This window comes from Arabidopsis thaliana, chromosome 3, assembly GCF_000001735.4.
Source record: "Arabidopsis thaliana chromosome 3, partial sequence".
NCBI lineage: Eukaryota > Viridiplantae > Streptophyta > Magnoliopsida > Brassicales > Brassicaceae > Arabidopsis > Arabidopsis thaliana.
In genome coordinates, this window is record NC_003074.8 from 8,405,851 (window position 1) to 8,427,235 (window position 21,385).

General features: G+C 34.7%; 5 protein-coding genes and 1 long non-coding RNA gene across 15 annotated transcripts; 4 read left to right on the plus strand and 2 right to left on the minus strand.

The window, feature by feature from the left end:
- The first annotated feature begins 4,197 nt into the window (after positions 1-4,197).
- Positions 4,198-6,363, plus strand: AT3G23450 (uncharacterized protein). Of its 4 annotated transcripts, none has more exons than NM_001338637.1 (2): positions 4,437-5,137; positions 5,168-6,363. In NM_001338637.1, exons 1-2 carry the CDS (start codon positions 4,633-4,635, stop codon positions 5,989-5,991), a joined length of 1,329 nt encoding a protein of 442 aa, NP_001325866.1. In that variant the 5' UTR covers positions 4,437-4,632; the 3' UTR covers positions 5,992-6,363. The 4 variants fall into 4 exon arrangements, with proteins under 4 accessions (NP_188987.1, NP_001325866.1, NP_001325868.1 ...); NM_001338639.1 differs by having other exon boundaries at positions 4,472-5,491; positions 5,552-6,343; NM_001338638.1 differs by having other exon boundaries at positions 4,472-5,461; positions 5,522-6,343.
- A 105-nt stretch (positions 6,364-6,468) lies between these two features.
- Positions 6,469-8,526, plus strand: AT3G23460 (S-adenosyl-L-methionine-dependent methyltransferases superfamily protein; the record flags this gene model as incomplete). The annotated part of the gene is made up of 10 exons (NM_113249.3): positions 6,469-6,581; positions 6,695-6,794; positions 6,918-7,013; positions 7,095-7,141; positions 7,211-7,334; positions 7,415-7,477; positions 7,566-7,645; positions 7,949-8,029; positions 8,139-8,244; positions 8,362-8,526. The coding sequence occupies 10 exons, from the start codon at positions 6,469-6,471 to the stop codon at positions 8,467-8,469; spliced, it is 918 nt and encodes a 305-aa protein (NP_188988.2). The 3' UTR covers positions 8,470-8,526.
- A 239-nt stretch (positions 8,527-8,765) lies between these two features.
- AT3G23470 (Cyclopropane-fatty-acyl-phospholipid synthase) lies at positions 8,766-12,934 on the plus strand. 3 transcript variants are annotated; one of them, NM_001338641.1, is made up of 16 exons: positions 8,806-8,889; positions 9,709-9,857; positions 9,944-10,046; positions 10,124-10,219; positions 10,302-10,357; positions 10,453-10,576; positions 10,666-10,728; positions 10,829-10,888; positions 10,988-11,149; positions 11,228-11,301; positions 11,379-11,472; positions 11,555-11,691; positions 11,791-11,871; positions 11,969-12,074; positions 12,184-12,578; positions 12,709-12,934. In NM_001338641.1, exons 1-15 carry the CDS (start codon positions 8,815-8,817, stop codon positions 12,268-12,270), a joined length of 1,467 nt encoding a protein of 488 aa, NP_001325983.1. In that variant the 5' UTR covers positions 8,806-8,814; the 3' UTR covers positions 12,271-12,578; positions 12,709-12,934. The 3 variants fall into 3 exon arrangements, with proteins under 3 accessions (NP_001325982.1, NP_001325983.1, NP_188989.2); NM_001338640.1 differs by lacking the exon at positions 12,709-12,934 and having other exon boundaries at positions 8,766-8,889; positions 12,184-12,533; NM_113250.3 differs by lacking the exon at positions 12,709-12,934 and having other exon boundaries at positions 8,840-8,889; positions 12,184-12,601.
- On the plus strand, positions 12,928-17,125 carry AT3G23480 (Cyclopropane-fatty-acyl-phospholipid synthase). 3 transcript variants are annotated; one of them, NM_001203025.2, is made up of 15 exons: positions 12,928-13,020; positions 14,428-14,576; positions 14,646-14,745; positions 14,827-14,922; positions 15,003-15,058; positions 15,151-15,214; positions 15,327-15,411; positions 15,521-15,550; positions 15,641-15,804; positions 15,873-15,946; positions 16,020-16,113; positions 16,190-16,326; positions 16,420-16,500; positions 16,597-16,702; positions 16,796-17,066. In NM_001203025.2, the coding sequence occupies exons 2-15, from the start codon at positions 14,434-14,436 to the stop codon at positions 17,042-17,044; spliced, it is 1,479 nt and encodes a 492-aa protein (NP_001189954.1). In that variant the 5' UTR covers positions 12,928-13,020; positions 14,428-14,433; the 3' UTR covers positions 17,045-17,066. The 3 variants fall into 3 exon arrangements, with proteins under 3 accessions (NP_001189954.1, NP_001326592.1, NP_188990.4); NM_001338642.1 differs by having other exon boundaries at positions 14,428-14,745; NM_113251.5 differs by having other exon boundaries at positions 12,951-13,020; positions 15,151-15,274; positions 15,327-15,389; ... (1 more) ...; positions 15,646-15,804; positions 16,597-17,125.
- Positions 16,799-18,802, minus strand: CYN (cyanase). Of its 3 annotated transcripts, NM_001338643.1 has the most exons (5): positions 18,294-18,802; positions 18,155-18,226; positions 17,515-17,623; positions 17,353-17,441; positions 16,799-17,168 (listed from the first exon to the last, which is right to left on the minus strand). In NM_001338643.1, exons 1-4 carry the CDS (start codon positions 18,563-18,565, stop codon positions 17,388-17,390), a joined length of 507 nt encoding a protein of 168 aa, NP_001327887.1. In that variant the 5' UTR covers positions 18,566-18,802; the 3' UTR covers positions 16,799-17,168; positions 17,353-17,387. The 3 variants fall into 3 exon arrangements, with proteins under 3 accessions (NP_001327887.1, NP_188991.1, NP_001327888.1); NM_113252.4 differs by having other exon boundaries at positions 16,799-17,441; NM_001338644.1 differs by having other exon boundaries at positions 17,145-17,441; positions 17,515-17,810.
- Positions 18,803-20,779: 1,977 nt separating this feature from the next.
- On the minus strand, positions 20,780-21,073 carry AT3G04455. Its single transcript, NR_141098.1, has one exon. It is a non-coding gene; the product is annotated as an other RNA (long non-coding RNA).
- Between the last annotated feature and the right edge of the window lie 312 nt (positions 21,074-21,385).

Sequence of the window (21,385 nt, forward strand, 5' to 3'; positions counted from 1 at the left end):
CTAATTCTTTCACGTCGTCGCATCGATCGAGTGTGGACGAAGCAAATCGGGATGTGGATTTATTTTAAGTAGACACCAATCTCTTTCAATTATTTATTCATTACTCCAACCTCCTATTAATTACTCCAAAGTCCAAACCCCTACTTTGATATTTGTTTTAGCACCGTCATTTAATTCAATTTGGTCGACCCTACTAAAAGAAAAATATTTGAATATGCAAGTTTAGAGTTTTGACTTTTAAGCCTAACCAATCTAATTTGTTAAACAGCAATATGCTTTAAGGACTTTGATATTTTCATCAAGAAAAATACGTTCGATTTTCATCTTAATTTGATTGATTTTATCGTTCTGGAAGAACAACAACAAGATAACTACATTTTGGCTTTTCCCTTACTCTATGGTCTCTTTTTGTTGATTCTAAATTGCAAACAAATTTTAATGTTTCTTGGAGAAGCAGATATGTTCTTTAAACTAATTACGCTCCAACTCAAAAATTTGTCAAAGTGAAAAGAGTAGCAGTGACAATGTGACATTCGTGTTTGGGAATGGCATGTAGCAATATCTTATTGGAGGATGAGTACGTACAAGTGGTCTGTCTTTATTCAATACTATTATTGTATTTAGGACATAATAGGTTGGATAATGAATGACGGCTTTTTTGTTCAAACTGCAATAAATTCTTCATCTAACTCGCACATGGTTTGGTATGGAAGCTCCAATGGTTTTTTGTTTTAAAAATCATAAATTAGATTTAGATGAATATTAATAAAGTATGATTTTTAATTAGAAATTTATACGATTATATCATGTATCAATTTTATATATCGATCTAAAATTTTACACATGTAAGAGAAATATTTTCTTTTATTAGTTTTACAAAGCTACGTGTCAATTTTTTGTTTTCGTTATAATTAATTATGCTTTGTTATTTATTAATTAAATTAAATATTAACTATGATATAAATTTGATCTCATATACACATTATTTTAATATAACAATTTAGCACTTATCCATTAAGATGGAATGTGCATGACTAAAATTTAGTTTATTATTATAAAACAGATAGTCAAATTATATTGTTAAATAATATGCGTAAAATTGGATCGGTCATATGATTCAAGAGTATGTGCTTAGAAACCAACTGTGGTTCGATCTAATGAGGTTACTATGAAGTATTTACTCCCAATATTTAAAAATTGTATCAAGAATGATTGGAAAGGCAACTGGTCAGAAACCAGAGACTCTAACAGTGGACAACTTTAGTGCATTACGGCTATGATATTTTTTTCTAAAGGTGACATATCTTAATACATATATGAATACATTTCATCTTGATGTGTCAAGAAGATTACTTCTATGGTTCATTTATGGATGTTGTTGTTTTAGCTTGATCTGGATATGCAAAATACTTTAATAATGCTTACCTATACGAAGTTATTGGAATTTCATGCTTTGCCTTAATGATTTTTACTTGATGTTATCTTAATCTGAGTCTAACCTGCAACTACAAAGCTTAAGAACTTTAAGTGTGTTTGATATATATGCTTGATCTGGATTTATATGTGTAAAATTGAAAATTGGTCTAAAAAATATTATAAAATAAATATAAAAAATAAGTTTGGATTACTATTTAAAATTCAAATACCATCAATAAGATGAAATATTATAGCAAAATAAAATGTGTACACTACAAGAGAACAAAGCCTTTTTCGACGGTAAATAAACGGTCGCAAATTTTCGACGGTTTTGTAATGATATTCTGACGGATTTCTGACTATCGTCGAAATATCGTCGAAATTTTTTCCCGTCAAAATTTCCAACCAAATTAAATCCGACCAAATATTTCGACGATTTTCCGACCAAAATATATCCGTTTTGACCCCTCGAATATTCGTCAGAATATGCTGCACTTTTCTGAAGGAATTCCAACAAAATACACTCGATCAAGTAGCCGCCGGTTAAATAGTTACCCGGTCAAATAGCCGTGCGTTTAGTTTTTAAAAAAAAATATATATATTCAAAAGTCCATCGGAAATCCGTCACTGAACTCGTCGGACATTCGTCGAAAACTCGTCAGGAACATTGATAATTCTCATCTTTATATTCTTCTACCATCATTCACAAATTTGATTCACAAGTCATGTGACCAATCAAAATTTGCCACATAGATTTTTTCTAATTTAAATAATTAACATAAAATCTGTAAAGGAAATTTGAGATCGTTATACAAAAATGTGCAATCAAATTTTGACATATGGCAAGTTTATCAGAAAAGAAAGGAAATTAACGAAGATGAAAAAAATTCAAAGGTAAAATAACAAATCATATTTTGCCACATCATTTGACACCAGAATATTTTGTTCTTCTCCACGATCTCCTATCTTCACCGTTTCTACTCCACGATTTTCATCTAACTGCTTCATCTGCATCTTTAAAAGATTCGAAATTGTTTTTTCTCTCCCTTGACGAACTCACTATCTTCTTCTCACTTGTGCTGACTCTCTTTCTCAAATCCAAAAACTCATTCAATCACTATTGGAGTTCGCTATGTATACAACATCTAAGAAGAGACATTGGCATTTAGCATAAGTGCCTAAATAATTCTTTATTTTTTCTTCTTCGAGGTAACAACTTCTTCAATCTGTAGCTTTACTTTAAAAGTGTAATTCATATACTTCTTTAACAACTAGGCTTGGTACATTTGGGTTTTTTTTATTGGTCAAAGGCTTGGTACATTTGGTTAACAATTGAGATTTCTTATTTGGTGGCAGAATAGAGATGAACGATGTTGGGCAGAGAAGCTGCTGGTTGGAACTTGGTTCAACGAAATCTTCAATTTAGAATGAGGAACAAACGTTCTATACGGTTATCACTAAATGTGAATTATATGTTGCATTAGATATTGCAAGAAAAGTAACTTGAAGTTTATTATTTTTAAAATTGTAACAAGTTGTGTGACTTTTTTTTAGAAGAATAAAAAACATGTATTTCTTCAACATGATTAATTTTTTGTTATATTACTCATATTTTAATCAAAAGTTCAATCAACAGTTTCAGTTTACTAGCTATTTTTACCTTTTACAACTTCTGGATTTTAAATCACGTTTTATCGTCATACTAATTGAAAATATGAAAAATTTTAAGTGTATCCCGTCGGAAATACTTCGTCGGGAATCCATCGAGAATAACGTCATCGGGAAACCGTCGAAGAAGATACCGACCGATTTTCAACAACGTTTTGATGCAACGCCTGACAACAATATTCGTTAGAAAATAGTCGGAAACTATTTCCGACGAGGATCCGACGATCATTTTCGACTAGTTTCCAACCGGTTTCGCAGCAAATTTTATCGTCAGAAAAGCGTAGAGAAATTGTCGAAAAATACCTCGTCGGAAACCCGTCGATAATTTGTAACACGTTTGCGACGACATTCAGATTTCCGACGAGATAGAATCGACCAATCAATATCGTCGAAAATTCGTCGAATACGTTTGTTTCCAATGTTATTCCGACGATTTCGTCCGTCGGAAATACCCTATCTTCTTGTAGTGGTAAGATTGAAATTTGGTTTTTATAAAAATTACTAAATTAAATAGAAAAATGTGTTGATTATGATTTAGAATTCAAATATCATAAATAAAATTAATATTTATTCTTATACCCGCTTATTTAGGCAAAATTTATCTAGTAATTATATATATATATATTAGATTTATATTTATACGAAGAAACATATTAGTGATAAAAATACCGAAGAAAACCAATGACGACATTAAAGTAAACAGAATTACCACAGACCTTAATGCATATTTTTGTACTTAATTTATAGCACACATTTATTAAACTAATTAGAGATTCTAAACTTATGAAACCATTATGTTACATATACAATACGTTAATTACTATAACACTTGGCTAACTAAGAACTAGAGATTCTAACCTTTTAATTTGAAACCAATATGTGACATATATAACGTTTTATACGTTCATTACTATAATTGTCAAACATCAGTAATCAATTAGAGTCCGGCGTTCTATCCGAAAAATTATTCTTAATTTTAGTAATTGTTAGATGCATTCTGAATTTTATAATGTCCTGAAGATATTTTACCTATTTCAACTTCAAAATATGAAAAAGTTTTTTTTTATATATTATAAACAAAAAGAACTGACGACGTATAACTAATGAGTTGTTTTTGTTTTCTTTGAACTTAACTTAAGAGTTGTTTATTTCTCAAAGTTATAACTTATAAAGAAGAGATAGCATTAACTAATAGTTACCAGATCGACAGACCGTTAATGTGTCAGATAGATAAGGTAATTTGGGTAAAACGGTTAAAAGCCTACTTGGTAGATTTGAGTAAAATACTAAACAGAGTTTCTTCTTATTTCTATGTATTTAATTTATGATTAGTAAGATATGTTACTAGAAAACATGTGGAGATGATATCGCAAAAGGATTTGGGAATTGAATGCAGTGAGAAGTAGAGTAGGAGTTAGTGGTTGAAGTAAGTTAATGCAAAGATTAAAGTAGATAATTAAGTGTTGCTATATAATAGACCGTAATGTTGGTTATGTTTGATCATCGGGCAGTGCACTCTGCAAATTAACAAACATACTTCAAAAAAATATGGGGCGTCTCGTTAGTGGTGCTACTCTTTTGGCTTTGTTATGTTTCCATGTTTTTGTGGTGAATGTTGTAGCGAGAGATGTGAGCTCGGGAAGAGATGAGGATGAGAAGACGTTAGTTGGAGGAGGAAAGGGTGGTGGCTTTGGCGGTGGATTTGGAGGAGGAGCCGGTGGTGGAGTTGGAGGAGGAGCCGGTGGTGGCTTTGGAGGAGGAGCAGGCGGTGGGTTTGGAGGAGGTGGTGGTGGAGGTGGAGGTGGAGGTGGTGGTGGTGGAGGAGGCTTTGGTGGTGGAGGAGGTTTTGGTGGTGGACATGGTGGAGGTGTTGGTGGTGGAGTTGGCGGTGGACATGGCGGAGGAGTCGGTGGTGGGTTTGGAAAAGGTGGAGGGATCGGAGGTGGAATTGGAAAAGGTGGAGGAGTTGGCGGTGGCATCGGTAAAGGCGGCGGCATTGGTGGTGGAATAGGCAAAGGTGGAGGAGTTGGCGGCGGTATCGGTAAAGGTGGAGGTATCGGTGGCGGGATCGGCAAGGGCGGAGGTATCGGTGGCGGGATCGGCAAGGGTGGAGGTATCGGTGGCGGGATCGGCAAGGGTGGAGGTATTGGTGGTGGGATCGGCAAAGGTGGAGGAGTTGGCGGTGGTTTTGGTAAAGGCGGAGGTGTTGGCGGTGGAATTGGCAAAGGCGGAGGAGTTGGCGGTGGTTTCGGCAAAGGCGGAGGAGTTGGTGGTGGAATTGGCAAAGGTGGAGGTATTGGCGGTGGCATTGGCAAAGGTGGTGGAATTGGTGGGGGCATTGGCAAAGGCGGAGGCATTGGTGGGGGAATAGGTAAAGGCGGTGGAATTGGTGGCGGCATTGGCAAAGGCGGAGGGATTGGTGGTGGAATAGGCAAAGGCGGTGGAATTGGTGGCGGCATTGGCAAAGGCGGGGGCATTGGCGGCGGAATTGGCAAAGGCGGAGGCATTGGTGGTGGAGGTGGATTTGGTAAGGGTGGAGGCATTGGTGGTGGTATTGGTAAAGGTGGGGGTATTGGCGGAGGAGGTGGATTTGGTAAGGGTGGAGGCATTGGAGGCGGTATTGGCAAAGGCGGAGGCATTGGGGGCGGTTTCGGCAAAGGTGGAGGCATTGGTGGTGGCATTGGAGGTGGAGGAGGCTTTGGTGGAGGAGGTGGATTTGGAAAAGGTGGAGGAATCGGTGGTGGAATAGGCAAAGGAGGAGGTTTCGGCGGAGGAGGTGGATTTGGGAAAGGTGGAGGTATTGGTGGAGGAGGTGGATTTGGTAAGGGCGGAGGATTTGGCGGTGGAGGCTTCGGAGGTGGTGGCGGAGGTGGAGGCGGAGGAGGTGGCGGAATCGGACACCACTAAACAAAAACACATGAAGAAGTTGCATTGAGTGCATGTCTCACGTCACGTACAACATGGTTTACAAGTTTGAGAGTGTTGTTACCAAATATAGTACTAGTTTTATCTTTTTATGTACTTTGTCTCTATTTGAATTACTAGCTATGAGTTTTGTTAGACGTACGCACTCTAATAATATTCATTTTATCATGTAAAACGCTAGGACTGTATTTGGTTGTAAGTCAATGTTCTTAAAAAAATATTGATGAAGCAATGTTACAAATATATAGCAACATGAAATGCAAAATTTGTTAAGAAATGGAAATAAACAGATACAAAAAGAGTATAAGAGTTTCACGGATAAATGTTACATTCGATATAAATGGTGTTGGTTGATCCATATGTGTTAGGTGCATGTCTAATCTAATTGTCTTTGTCCATGATTACCTAACCGTCACTTGATGGATTCATTAAACTGTAAACCTAATTGCTACATTTCATATGGTGACTCCTATGAGCAACCGAAAACACATGGTCATGTCTCTAATCGAAAAAGCGGCTCGGTTTTTCTTTACTAGATTCTTGACACATTTCATATCAACGGGTTGTGTAACGTGAGTCCCACTCCTCTGTTCTGGTTTTTTTTTTTTGCTAAAGTCTCCTCTGTTCTGTTTTTGTCATTAGTTGCTTTGAATTGTTACGTTTACTATTATTTAGATCCTAACAGAATTTTTGAAGGAGGAAACATGGTCACTTTCGAAGGAAAGGATTCGAGATGTCACTTGAAATCTGAACTAGAGATTCACAGTCCTCAGTTTTACTGGAAGGTTAGCCTAGAACACCGATGTTAGAACTTAGGATAGAACTTAAAAGATCACTCTTTGAATCAGTGGAAACTGTTTTTTTCTGAAGCTCAAGAAGTGGATTCTTGATGATGCTTTATCACACAGGTTATGACACAGGTTGATTTAGGACTTGCTGATGCTTATATCAATGGAGATTTTTCATTTGTCAATAAGGAAACAGGACTTTTGAATCTGATCATGGTATTGTTACATACACATATTAAAGCATGTGGATCTATGTTTAAAAACTTTTGATCGACATTTGATCATGAAAACTTGCAGATTCTCATTGCTAGCAAAGAATTGAACTCAAATCTTGCTGAGAAAAGGTAAAGTTTCAAACATGCAACTAAGTTACTTCATTTGTCCCATTGCACTTGTTTTTATTTATTTTTCAGGGGTCGGTGGACACCAATTTTTTTGACTACTGGTTTATCATCTGCAAAGCATTTCTTAAAGCATCTCTATAGGCAGAACAATTTAACTCAAGCTCGAAGGAACATTTCGCGACACTATGACCTTGTAAGTTGTCTTTTGGTCCCATCTTTCTGTCTCAAGATGAACATTTTTTTATGTTTTGAATATCATGAGTAAACATGCAGAGTAATGAACTTTTTACTATATTCTTGGATGATACCATGTCTTATTCCTCTGGGGTATTCAAGGTGACAATGAAACTTCCTCACTTTTTTTTTTTTTTTTTTACTTTCTGCTACTCCTATTTTAATCTTTTGCCATATTACATGTTTATAGTCGGATGATGAAGAGTTGAAGATTGCACAAATGAGAAAGATATATCTTCTAATTGAGAAGACGGCATATTTGTCTTGCAGGTAACGCTTGCGTGTATATATCTCCAATCTAATGTTTGCACAACCATTGATCGTTGTTAACGCTTAACAATAATAATATTTTATATCGATACCTGAAGAGCGTTACAGTGAGTACAAACTAAGTTCAGATTTCATAAAAGAATACATATTCCCTGGTGGATCTTCCTGCTTTAGCCAGAGTTACATCAGCCATGGCCTCTTCTTCTAGGCTATGGTAAATTAAGTCTCTTATTAGCTCCAAATGTAACTTCTCTGCTTTCCTTTCCCCGAGTCCCGACCTATTTAACACTGGAAAAAACACAGCATTGAAAACGTTGAGAACATTGGGATTCATTACTACCAAACGTTAAGATTGTGGAGGAAGAATTTCTTCGAGAGACAAAAGTAAGATCAATATAAAAAACATTTCCTCTGTTTTCTCTTTGGACTTTATATGTGGCCCTTTTATGTGTGTTTGTGCTCATGTCCCAAAAAAAAACTATTACTTGTGCAGACAAATCACGGATCTTGGATTCGACGATAGATTCGTAAGGACATGTGAATATTATTTCGACTATTGTGCAGCTGGCTTCAAGACTCGTACCGTAGGAGACTACCAGGTAACACACACACACACACACACACACACACACACACACACACACACACACACATACTCGAGCATTAACAAATGCTTCTTGATGTGAATAACCATATGCATTTATTCAACATTGCAGATAGTTTTCTCACGTCCAGGGAACGTAATTGCACTCGGTGATGATTCATTCTACAGCTCTCCTTTAACTCAGAAAAAACAACTTCAAATGAATCATTTTGATTCTTAACTACTACTCCCATTTCTTGTGTTTCCCCTTAATGTTTGTGGATACGTGAAAAAGTTGTCTTATGCGAACATTAATTTATGTCTCCAATGAACATTTCTTCTCTCTCTTTTGAGTTTGTGATTTGTTTAACTAATGAGCTTTTTTCTGCATGATCCTTGCATGTGCCCATCATAAGCCCATGAAGCATCCGAGAACATTATATATTTTTTTCTTGAAATGTGTGAACATTTGATATTTCATGTATTCAAATTAAAATAGAACATGTGATGTGACAGCTAGAGAAAAGCAGACACCAACCCAAACATTGGTTTTTACGTATGGATTGCTATATAAGTACAGAACGCAATGTGGCTTGTTTATGCAATACTCGCTTACTGTTCAGATCCAAATCCATTGTGTCCCAACTCCCAAGTCAGAGAGGTAACATTGCTGACTACATTTCTCTTCCCTTTTTTTTTTCTTTCTTTCTCTTCAATATTGTATTATGGATGTCTTTGCACACTCTCCATAACTCCATTCTCCTATTACACTCCCTTTTCTCGTTAAGGACCTTAACGTATGTGCTTCATCAGTAGCTCTAGGGATCTAACAGATACGAATATCAAGGATTTTCAGGATATCCTGATCCGATTTTTAACTATTGGTTCCGGATCCATGCTTCTGGATTTCCGGATTTCGGATATCCGTCCAAACACCAAAATCTCCGTAGGGGTCCGAATCCGTAAAAATAACAATTTATTTTTAATTAAAATAGTAATAATAATGATAAAATTTAATTTCATATAATATAATTTTAGAAAAATAAAATCTGAAAATAAAAAAATAAACAAAATAAACAAAATCTGTTCTAAATAATTATTAAATTTTAAATATCAATACATTTTAAAAATTATTAATATAATTAACTTTTAATACAATTAATGATTTTTGATTCATAAATTCATTATTCGGATCCAACCACCCCGGAGATTCTTGTTTCTCCATCATAATTGGATCCAGGATATAGTCCTAGGCCTCAGTAGCTCCGTGTTTTTAGATATGTCAAATCTAAAGCAATTAGTTCTCTTTTCATGGTTTTTTTCTTGTCTGATCCTTAGCTAAATATCCATGAAGATATACTAAAGGCAATGATCAATTTTATGATTTTAAATCACCTTCTCTTCATTCCACATTTTCTTTTGGTACATGTCTCCATTCCCCATTGAATATGTAAATAACTCACGGTTTTGTTATCTTTAGGCCGGGATGGTAATAGCACAAAGTTTGCTATGGAAAGAAATCACTCTACTGAAAAAAATACAACATATGGTCCTTTCCTTAACCGAATCAGGGGCTAGGCTTTTCGTTACTAGATTCTTGGAACAATTCATATCCATCGGTTGTGTAACGTGAGGCTCACTTTATCTCCTCGATTCAGATAATATAATGTTACACCATTGTTACACTGATACTTACCGCTATATAAACTAAACAGGATACTAGAAGAAGGAGGAACGATGTTCATATTCGGGGAAAAAGATTCTACTTGCCCTTTGAAATCTATCCTCAAGATTCACAGTCCTCAGTTTTACTGGAAGGTAATTTATGCATAAGACAATAAGAGAAGTTTGAAAAGCCTTTCTATAGCTCTTGATTCTTGATTCTCTTCTCTTAGGTTATGACACAAGCAGATTTAGGACTCGCAGATGCTTATATCAGTGGAGATTTTTCTTTCGTCGATAAAGACTCAGGACTTTTGAATTTGATTATGGTACATGTTACATACTCTACTTGTGCATATATGGATACTTACTTCTTCGATTGTTCGAGTTATTTCTAATGTTAATTTGCAGATTCTCATCGCTAACAGAGACCAGCGCTCACCAAAATCAAACCTTGTTAAGAAAAGGTAGAAGCTTAACAACTTTCTCCATGAAGACTTTATAGGCTTAGCATGCAAACTTTCTCCCTTACGCTTTCACTTTATCTTTTGTAATCTTACAGGGGATGGTGGACCCCGGTGTTTCTAACTGCCGGTTTAGCATCCGTAAAATATTATCTAAAGCATGTCTTAAAACAGAACACTCTAACTCAAGCTCGAAAGAACATTTCTAGTCACTATGACCTTGTATGTATCTTCAAAATCCACCTCTCTTTAAATATCTATGAACATTTTCTTAGTCTTTTGTTGTTTATTATCGGTTTCTCTTTTCACAGAGCAACGAGTTTTTCGGTCTCTTCATGGATGATACCATGATGTACTCCTCTGCAATATTCAAGGTGACCATTAAAAAACTTCAAAGGATTTTTTCTCTTTTTCAGTTTCTTTTACTTTATTATGACCCTGACATCAACTTTTCGCCATTTTTCATGTTTATAGTCAGAAAATGAGGATCCTAGAACTGCACAGATGAGAAAAATATCTCTTTTAATTGAAAAGGTAAGGTCTACAGGAGACATTTTCTTGATTTATAACAAGAAGTCAAGAGTACACGTATTTTTTATTTGTTCTTTAATGATCAATTGTGGGAAATTTCAGGCGAGGATAGAGAAGAACCATGAGGTCTTAGAGATGGGATGCGGATGGGGAACTTTTGCCATAGAAGTTGTGAAAAGAACTGGATGCAAATACACTGGCATTACTCTTTCTATTGAACAGCTTAAATATGCAAAAGCAAAAGTGAAAGAAGCTGGACTTCAGGTTCTTGTCTAATAAACTTTTCTAATACCATGAATATTGTGTGCCTTATGATGAACAATATTCCTTTTGAATCACCAGGGTCGGATTACGTTTATGCTCTGCGATTATCGCCAACTATCTGATGCTCGCAAATATGACAGAATTATAGCTTGGTAAAACTCTTTTTTTGTCCATCTTTGTTAAATTACCTTGTAATCTGTTTATGACATAACATTTCTGGATGTTTCAGTGAGATGATAGAAGCGGTTGGCCACGAGTTTATGGATAAGTTTTTCAGTTGTTGTGAAGATGCGCTTGCAGAAAACGGCATTTTTGTCCTACAGGTAACACTTGCTTCTTCCTCACGGTTCCCTCATCATTATATTGCAAAATCATTGATCGTTTTAATGGTTAACTGTACAACAGTTCACAGCGATACCCGAGGCTCTTTACGACGAGAGCAGACTAACTTCAGGTTTCATAACGGAATACATATTCCCTGGTGGATGTCTTCCTTCTTTAGCCAGAGTTACTTCAGCCATGGCCTCTTCCTCTAGGCTATGGTAAAATCTTTTCTTTATCAAATTTTAGCTTCAAATGCAATTCTCTGCTTTCTCCTTCTCCGACGGCCTACCTAGTATCTAACACCGGGTCAAATACAGCATTGAAAACGTTGAGAACATTGGGATCCATTACTACCACACGTTGAGATGTTGGAGGAAGAACTTTTTGGAGAGACAAAAGTAAGATGAAAATATTAAAAACCTTTCCTCTGTTTTGCTTTTCAGGAATCTGTATGTTTTTTCATATGTCCAATAAAACTAACTATTATCTGCGCAGACAAATCATCGATCTTGGATTCGACGATAAATTCATAAGGACATGGGAATATTATTTCGACTATTGTGCAGCTGGTTTCAAGACTCTTACCCTTAGAAGCTACCAGGTAAAACACACACTCGAGCACATTAATAGAAACATAAGCATGTCGTTTTCCTCAAGTCTCATTTTAGACTTGCTTTGAATAACTTATATGCATTCATGTAACATTGCAGATAGTTTTCTCACGCCCAGGGAACGTCGCTGCGTTCGGTGATGATGATCCATTCCGCAGTTCCACTAGAAAAAACAACATTATATAGATGAAACAAAAGATTATCTTAGACGCTCGAAAATGTTCTGCTTTCATGATTGATTATGCATTCTGTATAAACAGCTTTTCTCTGTCCAGACCATTATAAAGCAAAAGATTATACATAACCTGAAATGTGTGTGAACATTTATTCAAGCTGTTATGGTGCAATGGTTCACTTCCATTGAAAAAAACTTTACTGCTGTCCAAGATTGAGTACTATGATGTAACTCAAGATCTCTGTGAAAGGGCTAACACATGGACAAAACGGTCAATACTACACATAATTACATGAGACACATGGATGCAAATACACTGGTATTAGTATTACACTATCTATTGAACAACTTAGATGTTTTAAATAAGTATATAACCATGCCTTTTTCCGCAAATCTCATTATAGACTTGAATTGAATAACTTATATCATGCATTTCTGCAACATTGTAGATAGCTTTCTCACGTCCAAGGAACATAGTTTTTATTCGGTGAAGATGTGTGACAGGACTAAAATCACAGTCCATTTCTTTCTCTACCGCACTATTTCAATAAATATCTAAACCCATTTTCGGTTTGTTCATCCGGTCAAGCTTTGTAAAATTCAACCTTGGCCAGATGTTGGACCACACAAACCTTGTGTACACATGTGTCATTTGAAGAATATAATCAATAGTTTATCATCTACCTTATCTCATCTTTCTCCCTCTCTCCTCATTCTTGCTCGTCATCAATCATCATCATCCGAAACCTCAGATCTCTAAGGTACTTATTTATTCTCAAATCACTTTTTAGGTTGTATTTTACCTAGGTTTGTTATTATTTTCTCCGAGAATATAGAAAACTCTGGATAGGATTATTATTATTTTCTCTATCCTATGGTTTCAAGATGATCCATTCCACAGCTTTGTGTTAACTAAAAAAACTAGCAATGTTAGATGAATCATTTCCAATCTGGAGTACTACTCCCATTTCTTGTGTTAATTTCCCCGAGAAACACATTAGACTATTATTTTCTTGAAAATGTGTGAATTCACAACAAGATATTTTTTTATTTTAACTAAATTAAAAATAGAACATGTGAAAAACAAGAGATAATCAGATAGCGACCCCAACATCAGTTTTCACGTATGGATTTGATATATAACAGAACACAATGTGGCTTGTTTATGCTATAACTCGCTTATTCTTCAATCACTCTCCAATTTCTTCATATTAGGCTTTTGTTTATCAAATTTATTCCCGTTTTTTGGAAAATATATAAATAATCATCAGAAGAAAAAAGACAAAGAAAAACCTACTTTTGGTAAATTCAGTCCAGCCAACTTTCACTTTCCAAGTCTATTAATTGTGTGCCAAGTACAAGGTTTTTTTATTAGAATATAATTTTACATTTTTTCAGGAAAAAAAAAAAAACACTGCTGACTACATTTATCTTCTTTTTTTTTTTTCATTTTCTTTCAAATATTTATTCATTGGTGTCTCGGTTCTTATATTAGGGTCTTTGCATTCTCCATCCTCCTATCAGTACTCCCTCTTCTCTTTAGGGTATGAGTTTCATCAATAGCTCAGCATCTGAAAAACAACTACTCTAATTTGGATCCATCACATAAAAACAACTACTCTAATTTGGATCCATCACATCCGCAAATATCCATAATAATATAAAATTACAGAAATAAAATGTGTCATATAATCTTTTTCAAACTAATATAAATAAATATGTTAGACATTTATTAAGGACATTCTCAAATATATCACACTTTTTATTATTATGATATTATATATCTAAATATTATACATATTTGAAAACAAATTAATATATGAAAGCTGATCCGGACCAAATCTTAAATTACGATATTTGGCTCCTAATTTCCAGAACTTCACATATCATTTTTATCAGAACAGATCGGATATGGATATCATGACTTTTAATTCGAATAATTTTATAAGAACTATAATAAATTTTAATATTGTTTTAGTTTGTATATATTATGTTTGTTTAAGATGTTCTTAATTAGGGTAAACTCTTGACACATAGAATCTAAAGCAATATAATTAGTTATCTTTTCATGGTTTTTAATTGTCTGATCCATGAAGACAGACTAAAAGGCAATGATCACTCCACATTGAATATGTAAATAACTCTTCTTCTCTTTTTGTTATCTTTAGGCCGGGATGGTAATTGCACGAGGTTTGTTAGGGATACAAACAACTCTTGTGAAAAATATGCAACATATGGTATTTTCCCTAACCGAAGCAGGGGCTCGACTTTTCGTTACCAGATTCTTTAGACAATTCATATCGATCGGTTGTGTAACGTGAGACTCACTTTATTTCCTCGATTCAAATAATATAATGTTACACATTAATACTTATGAACTGAACAGGATACTAGAAGGAGACACGATATTCATATTTGGGGAAAATGAATCTACTTGTCCTTTGAAATCTATCCTCAAGATTCACAGTCCTCAGTTTTACTGGAAGGTAACATATATACAAAGACAAAAAGAAAAGTTAAAATAGACTTTCTATAGCTCAAATAGAACTTGATTTTTTTTCTCTTAGGTTATGACACTAGCAGATTTAGGACTTGCAGATGCTTATATCAATGGAGATTTTTCTTTCGTCGATAAAGACTCAGGACTTTTGAATCTGATTATGGTACATAATATATACTTGTAGAAGCATAGGTACTTACTTCTTCGATTGTTCGAGTTATTTCTAATGGTTTTTATCTACAGATTCTCATTGCAAACAGAGACCTGAACTCACGAAAATCAAACCTTGCCAAGAAAAGGTAGAACCTTACAACTTTCTCCATAAAGAGTTTTACGCTTGGGATGCAAACTTTATTTCCTAAGCTATCACTTGTGTTTTTTTACCTTACAGGGGATGGTGGACACCAGTGTTTCTAACTGCCAGCTTAGCATCTGCAACATATTATCTAAAGCATGTCTGTAGACAGAACACTTTAACTCAAGCTCGAAGGAACGTTTCTAGTCATTATGACCTTGTACGTGCTTGAGAATTAATTTTCTTGTTTATAATCGGATTTCTGTTAATAGAGCAACGAGTTTTTCGGTCTCTTCATGGATGATACCATGATGTACTCCTCTGCAGTATTCAAGGTGACCATTAAAAACTTCCAGAGTATTTTTCTCTTTTTCAGTTTCTCTTACTTTATTATGATCCTGACATCAACCTTTCGCCATTTTTCATGTTTATATAGTCAGAAAATGAGAATCTTAGAACTGCACAGATGAGAAAAATACATCTTTTAATCGAAAAGGTAAGATCTATAGGAGATCATTTTCTATATTTTTAACAAGAACCACTGTTTTTTCTTTGTTTTTTAGTGATCAAAATTTGGAAATTTCAGGCGAGGATAAAGAAGAACCATATGAGGTTTTAGAGATAGGATGCGGATGGGGAACTTTAGCCATAGAAGTTGTGAAAAGAACTGGATGCAAATACACTGGCTTTACTCTATCTATTGAACAACTTAAATATGTAGAAGAGAAAGTTAAAGAAGCTGGACTTCAGGTTTGCATAATCCATTTCTGTTTATGATCTCCAAGGCTCTGACTAACATTTTAACTTCTTAATCATAGGAGCGGATTACGTTTAAGCTCTGCGATTATCGCCAACTATGTGATACTCAAAAATATGACAGAATTATATCTTGGTAATATATCTCTCTTGTATATAATATTTATTATGTCTTATGAGTCTATGACATAACATTTTGGATGTTTCAGTGAGATGATAGAACATGTTGGCCACAAATTCATGGAGACATTTTTCAGTCACTGTGAAGCTGCGCTTGCAGAAGACGGCATTTTTGTCCTCCAGGTAACACCTGCATGTATCTTCAATCTCATGTTTGCACAACAATTGATAGTTGTTAATGTTTAACAATTACTAACAGTTCACAGCAATACCTGAGGAGCTTTACGACGAGAGCAGACTAACTTCAGGTTTCATAACGGAATACATATTCCCTGGTGGATGTCTTCCTTCTTTAGCCAGAGTTACTTCAGCCATGGCCTCTTCCTCTAGGCTATGGTAAAGTCTTTTCTTTATCAAAGTTTAGCTTCAAATGCAATTCCTCTGTTTTCTCTTCCTCCAATCTATCTATCTAACACCGGAGAAATACAGCATTGAAAACGTTGAGAACATTGGGATTCATTACTATCCTACGTTGAGATACTGGAGGAAGAACTTATTGGAGAGACAAAAGTAAGATGTCATAATAAAAACTTTTCCTCTGTTGTGCTTTTCAGGATTTAGTATGTTTGTTCATACGTCCAACAAAACTAACTATTATCTGCGCAGACAAATCATTGATCTTGGATTCGACGAGAAATTCTTAAGGACATGGGAATATTATTTCGACTACTGTGCAGCTGGGTTCAAGACTCTTACCCTTAGAAACTACCAGGTAACACACACACACTCGAGCACATTAACCAGAAACATAACCATGCTTTAGACTTGATTTGAATACACTATATGCATTTCTGCAACATTGCAGATAGTTTTCTCACGTCCAGGGAACGTAGCTGCATTCGGTAATGATGATCCATTCCACAGCTCCGCTTTAACTCAAGAAATGGGACTAATACTTCAGACTGGAAATGTTTCGTCTAACGTTGTTTTTTCTGTGTGTTTCCCGTTAAGTTTCATAATTTGCAAGAGACTACCTAGACACTTGAAACAGTTCTGCTTTCATGATTATGCATTCTGTTCCAACAATCTTTCACTGTCCAGACCATATATCTGAAATGTTTGTGAACCTTTACTCAAGCTGTTATTGTGCAATGGCTATTGTTCAAGATCAAGTACTATGATGTAACTCAAGATCTCTGCGACAGTATTACATCTCGGGTACATAGCAGTGCCTGAAACTTTATTCAATCGATATTAAGCATGAATCGGAACTCGATTACGATGTTAAAGATAAACATAGAAAGGTTTTATAAGTTTTGTTTATTCACTGTTATTCAACCTGAAACAGCTTTTAATCTAGATGCTGAAGTTGCATATATTACAGATAAACAAACACATAGGTATTACAACGTTACCACTTACAATAAGGCCTTCATGGATACGTAAAGGCTTTCTTATCATTCGCTTGTACCTCCCTTGAGATTTAGCCTTGAGACCATATTCTCCGTCCTCTGCAACAAAATGATCCCAAATCATTCAAACATTCTGATTATATTAACAAGCATCATAAAATGAAAGACTAACCTGTTCGGAATGCGAAAGATACTTTCCATCAAGCGTCACAACCACGCGATTGTTACCATCCACTCCTTTGATTTTGTCGACAGAGCAATAGAAATCTATCGCCGACATGCTAAACAAACAAAGACACACACACACACACACACACAAAGTAACAGACTCAGCTTTAAAGGACATAAAAAATATGCACATAACAAGAAGTCAAGAACTAACAAAGATCGGTATACTATACATACAGTAGATCACTCTGGCCCTTACTAAACCACCACCAAGCGACTACGAAAAGCAACAGCCAAATTCTTTCCCATACAGAAGCCAAAAAGGGACCAAAACCAACTCGAATAAAGATCGACACTTGAAGCTTATCCTTTAACAAATTCCTACTTATTCAATCAACCCTTCACAGAACCCAAAATCCAAGAGTAGTTCAAGCTCAGCTATAAAGTGTTAAACGAGTAAAGTTCCATTCTTTACAAGGTTCTCTATATGATCATAACACACATACCAATAAATCAAGAAACTTTCAATTCAATCATCTCAACATATGAACAAAATGAATCACACAAGTATGCTACTAACAATGACCCTTTAAAGCAACGATCACAACTCAAACTTTACATACTTAAAGAACATAGAAACTTACATGCCATCTCCAAAATCTTCATTGATAATCTCCTTTATACTCTCACCAAAATGCATCACTGCTTCATTCAACCTAAATCAAAATCAAACCCAGACATCAAAACTAAGCCACCCAAAAATGTAAACTTTCCAGAGCAAACCTGTAGATAGTGGGTTCTTGGATGAGATTAGGATCATAGGATCTCCACGGAGGAGACATCATATCTCCGATTAGTTCATCGGTCAGAGCTGGTAAAGCTTCCTTAAGCTTTGGGACTGTGTCCGGTTTGAGCTGAGCTTGACGACGGAGAAGCTGAGCTACGTATACGTTGGTTAGACCTGTCTCCGCGGCTAACTGGCTAAAAGTCTTGCCGGAAGCTGATTTCACGGCGAGAAGCTGATTTGTAACACTCTGTTTCTTCGCCGCTTCCATTTTTTCTGACCAATCAATCACTTTTGTCTCTTCCTCACTCTTTTAATGGAAAAATCGCTATGACGTAATTTTATCTTTAAATGGGCTGAGTATCTCTACTCTTATAATGGGTCTTTAAATGGGCTTTTAAATGGGTTTTAGTTCAGTATAATTCAAAAATATATGAAAGGCTCATGTCAACGAATTTGTTGTGGTGACTCTCATCACAATATAGTATACGAATCCACTCAGACAGACAGACAGACAGACAGAGAGACAGTTATCTTATATAATTATATTCATTCAATAATCAAACATAATATATATATGTAACCGAGAGAAACGTGATATCTTATATAATGAAGATAGATCATAGATGTAATATATATAAATCAAAAGTCAATCAATATGTGTTGTCTTTTAATCATAATATATTCATAACCATTATGTGCAGCATGTGCAAATACTATATAAAACGTAACCACATAATATAGATCTCTGTTATATGTCGTTTTAATTATTAATCAGTTATGCAAATTATTGTTAACAAACCAGATAGAGTTATTTCGAGATACATGAAATTTGAGTAAGGCCTATTGTGGCTGTTGGGTTTGGAACGAAATTTTTGTTTTTCGGACATTCCTTGTTAATAAATCCGTGGTAACATTCTTTTCTAAAGATGATACATACTAAAAAAAATCTTATAAGAACCCATGAATTGTCACAAACTGGCTGATATTTCTCAAGTGTAAAGCCGACTAGTCATTCAAAATTCGAAACTATATGTGTTAAAGTCACCAAGCTTATCAATAATTGTCATGAACTATGAACAAAATCGAATTATATGTGTTAAAGTCAAATTATATCTGAAGTTCTTGTATTAATCCTTTGAGATATGTAGTCCAAAAGATTATCTAAAATGATATATATCAATATATGCATAGTTTAGAGTGCATTAATATATGGTTGGAGTAAACTAAATGTATATAGTAAGCGCCGGCCTCATTTTAAAAATCGCGTATGTTCTGCACTAATCATTTTTTTATTTATAATTACGACAAAAGAAAAAGAAAAAAATAACAATAAATCATCAGGTTTCTTGTCTCATTAGATAATATATTTATGGACTAATCACAGCTCACGTAATCAAATTTATAAGCAAGTTGCAATATTCTATGAATAATTACCAATTCACCCAATAGATAACCTCAAACCTCTAAGGAGAAATCCAACATATCTTTGGTTTATATTAATTTTAATATTCTTGAAATAGGCCCTCGAATCTTTCCTTTTCTTTTTATAGTTTTGAATTTCAGTTTGGTGTTCTGTGCCCAACTACAGACGTGTGTGTGAAAGATTCTAGGGGCTTAACACAAACGGTACGATACATTTATAAAAAGGGAAAAAACCCAAAAAAAATCTCAACTAATTTTTATTTGGACGTTTAATATCTAATTATTTTTATTTGAAAGGTAAATACACGAAGTAATAAAACCGTGCAATTTAATACACAAACAAGTAATTGTTGTTATTTTCATACTCACGATCTCACAACAAAAATAAAATTTCAATTTTACCCTTACCATCTCAATTAACTATTAATTTTTATAATATGATATTAAATTTTATAATTTTGAATAAAAAATAATTTTATTAATATTTTAGTTTATGTTAATAAATTTAATTTTTATTCAAAATCATAAAAATTAATATCATATTATCAAAAAAATAATAGTTAATTGAGATGGTAAGGGTAAAATTGGAATTTTATTTTTGTTGTGAGATCGTGAATATAAAAATAACAGCAATTAATTGTTTGTGTATTAAATTGTACGATTTTATTATTTCGTGTATTTACCTTCCAACCAAAAACAATTGGGTATTAAACGTCTAAATAAAAATTAATTGAGGTTTTTTGGGGGTTTTTTCCCTTTATAAAAATAACATAGTTCTTTCATTCTCTTTTTATAGAATAACACTGTTCTTTCTTACAACTTTTGATTTACATTTTTCTGTCTTTTTTTTCTGTCAAACCATAGATTTCCATTCATTAACTTTAAAGAAGGGAAGTTCATACAAATTAAAGCTAAGAGAATACAAGAAAATAAAAATAAAAATTTCATGAGTTTTCTAAAGAACTGTGTACTTTTAAAAGAGTTTACAAGATTTAAAAAATCTGTTGAGATCTTGGCAAATTCAACCTTGAAGACGGACTTATCGAAATCCTCGACTTATCGAAATCCTCGACCAACGTGTAGTCATAAACGGTTCTCGCAAACAAAGCAAATGAACCTTTGAAAAGATGCTCTACAGGGGAGGCGGACGGGTCAAACAGTTGGAATAAGATATGGTAACCATCTATCGGAGAAAGGGTCATAATATCGCTCCTTCCACACTATCAGAGGTTTGCAAATTATTCAAACAATTGATGTTCACATGAATGAACCCGATAATTAGCGAATGGAGAGATAGAGTTGAAAAAAGCTCCGCTAACCCCTACTCTGTAGTGACGGGGTCATAATGCCAGTCTTTTTCACTCTATTGGTTGTGATAGAGAATTTCAGATAGGGTTCATACTAAACTTAACTGTTGATCTCGACAAAGGTAACTATTAGACAAACCTAAAGAAACGGATACTCTATTAGCGTGAAGTTCACGATCAGCAAAATCAGAGCTAAAGGGTGCTAAAGGAAAATACCTTGACAGAAAATTATCGATACTTAACACGGGCAGCAAAACTCCAAGACACTTTCCAAGTGAGCCTTAACCCAAAGCGATTCGAGATCAAACTTTCACAATTACTTTTTTCTCTTAACCATTATTTTTTAAACACCAAGAACA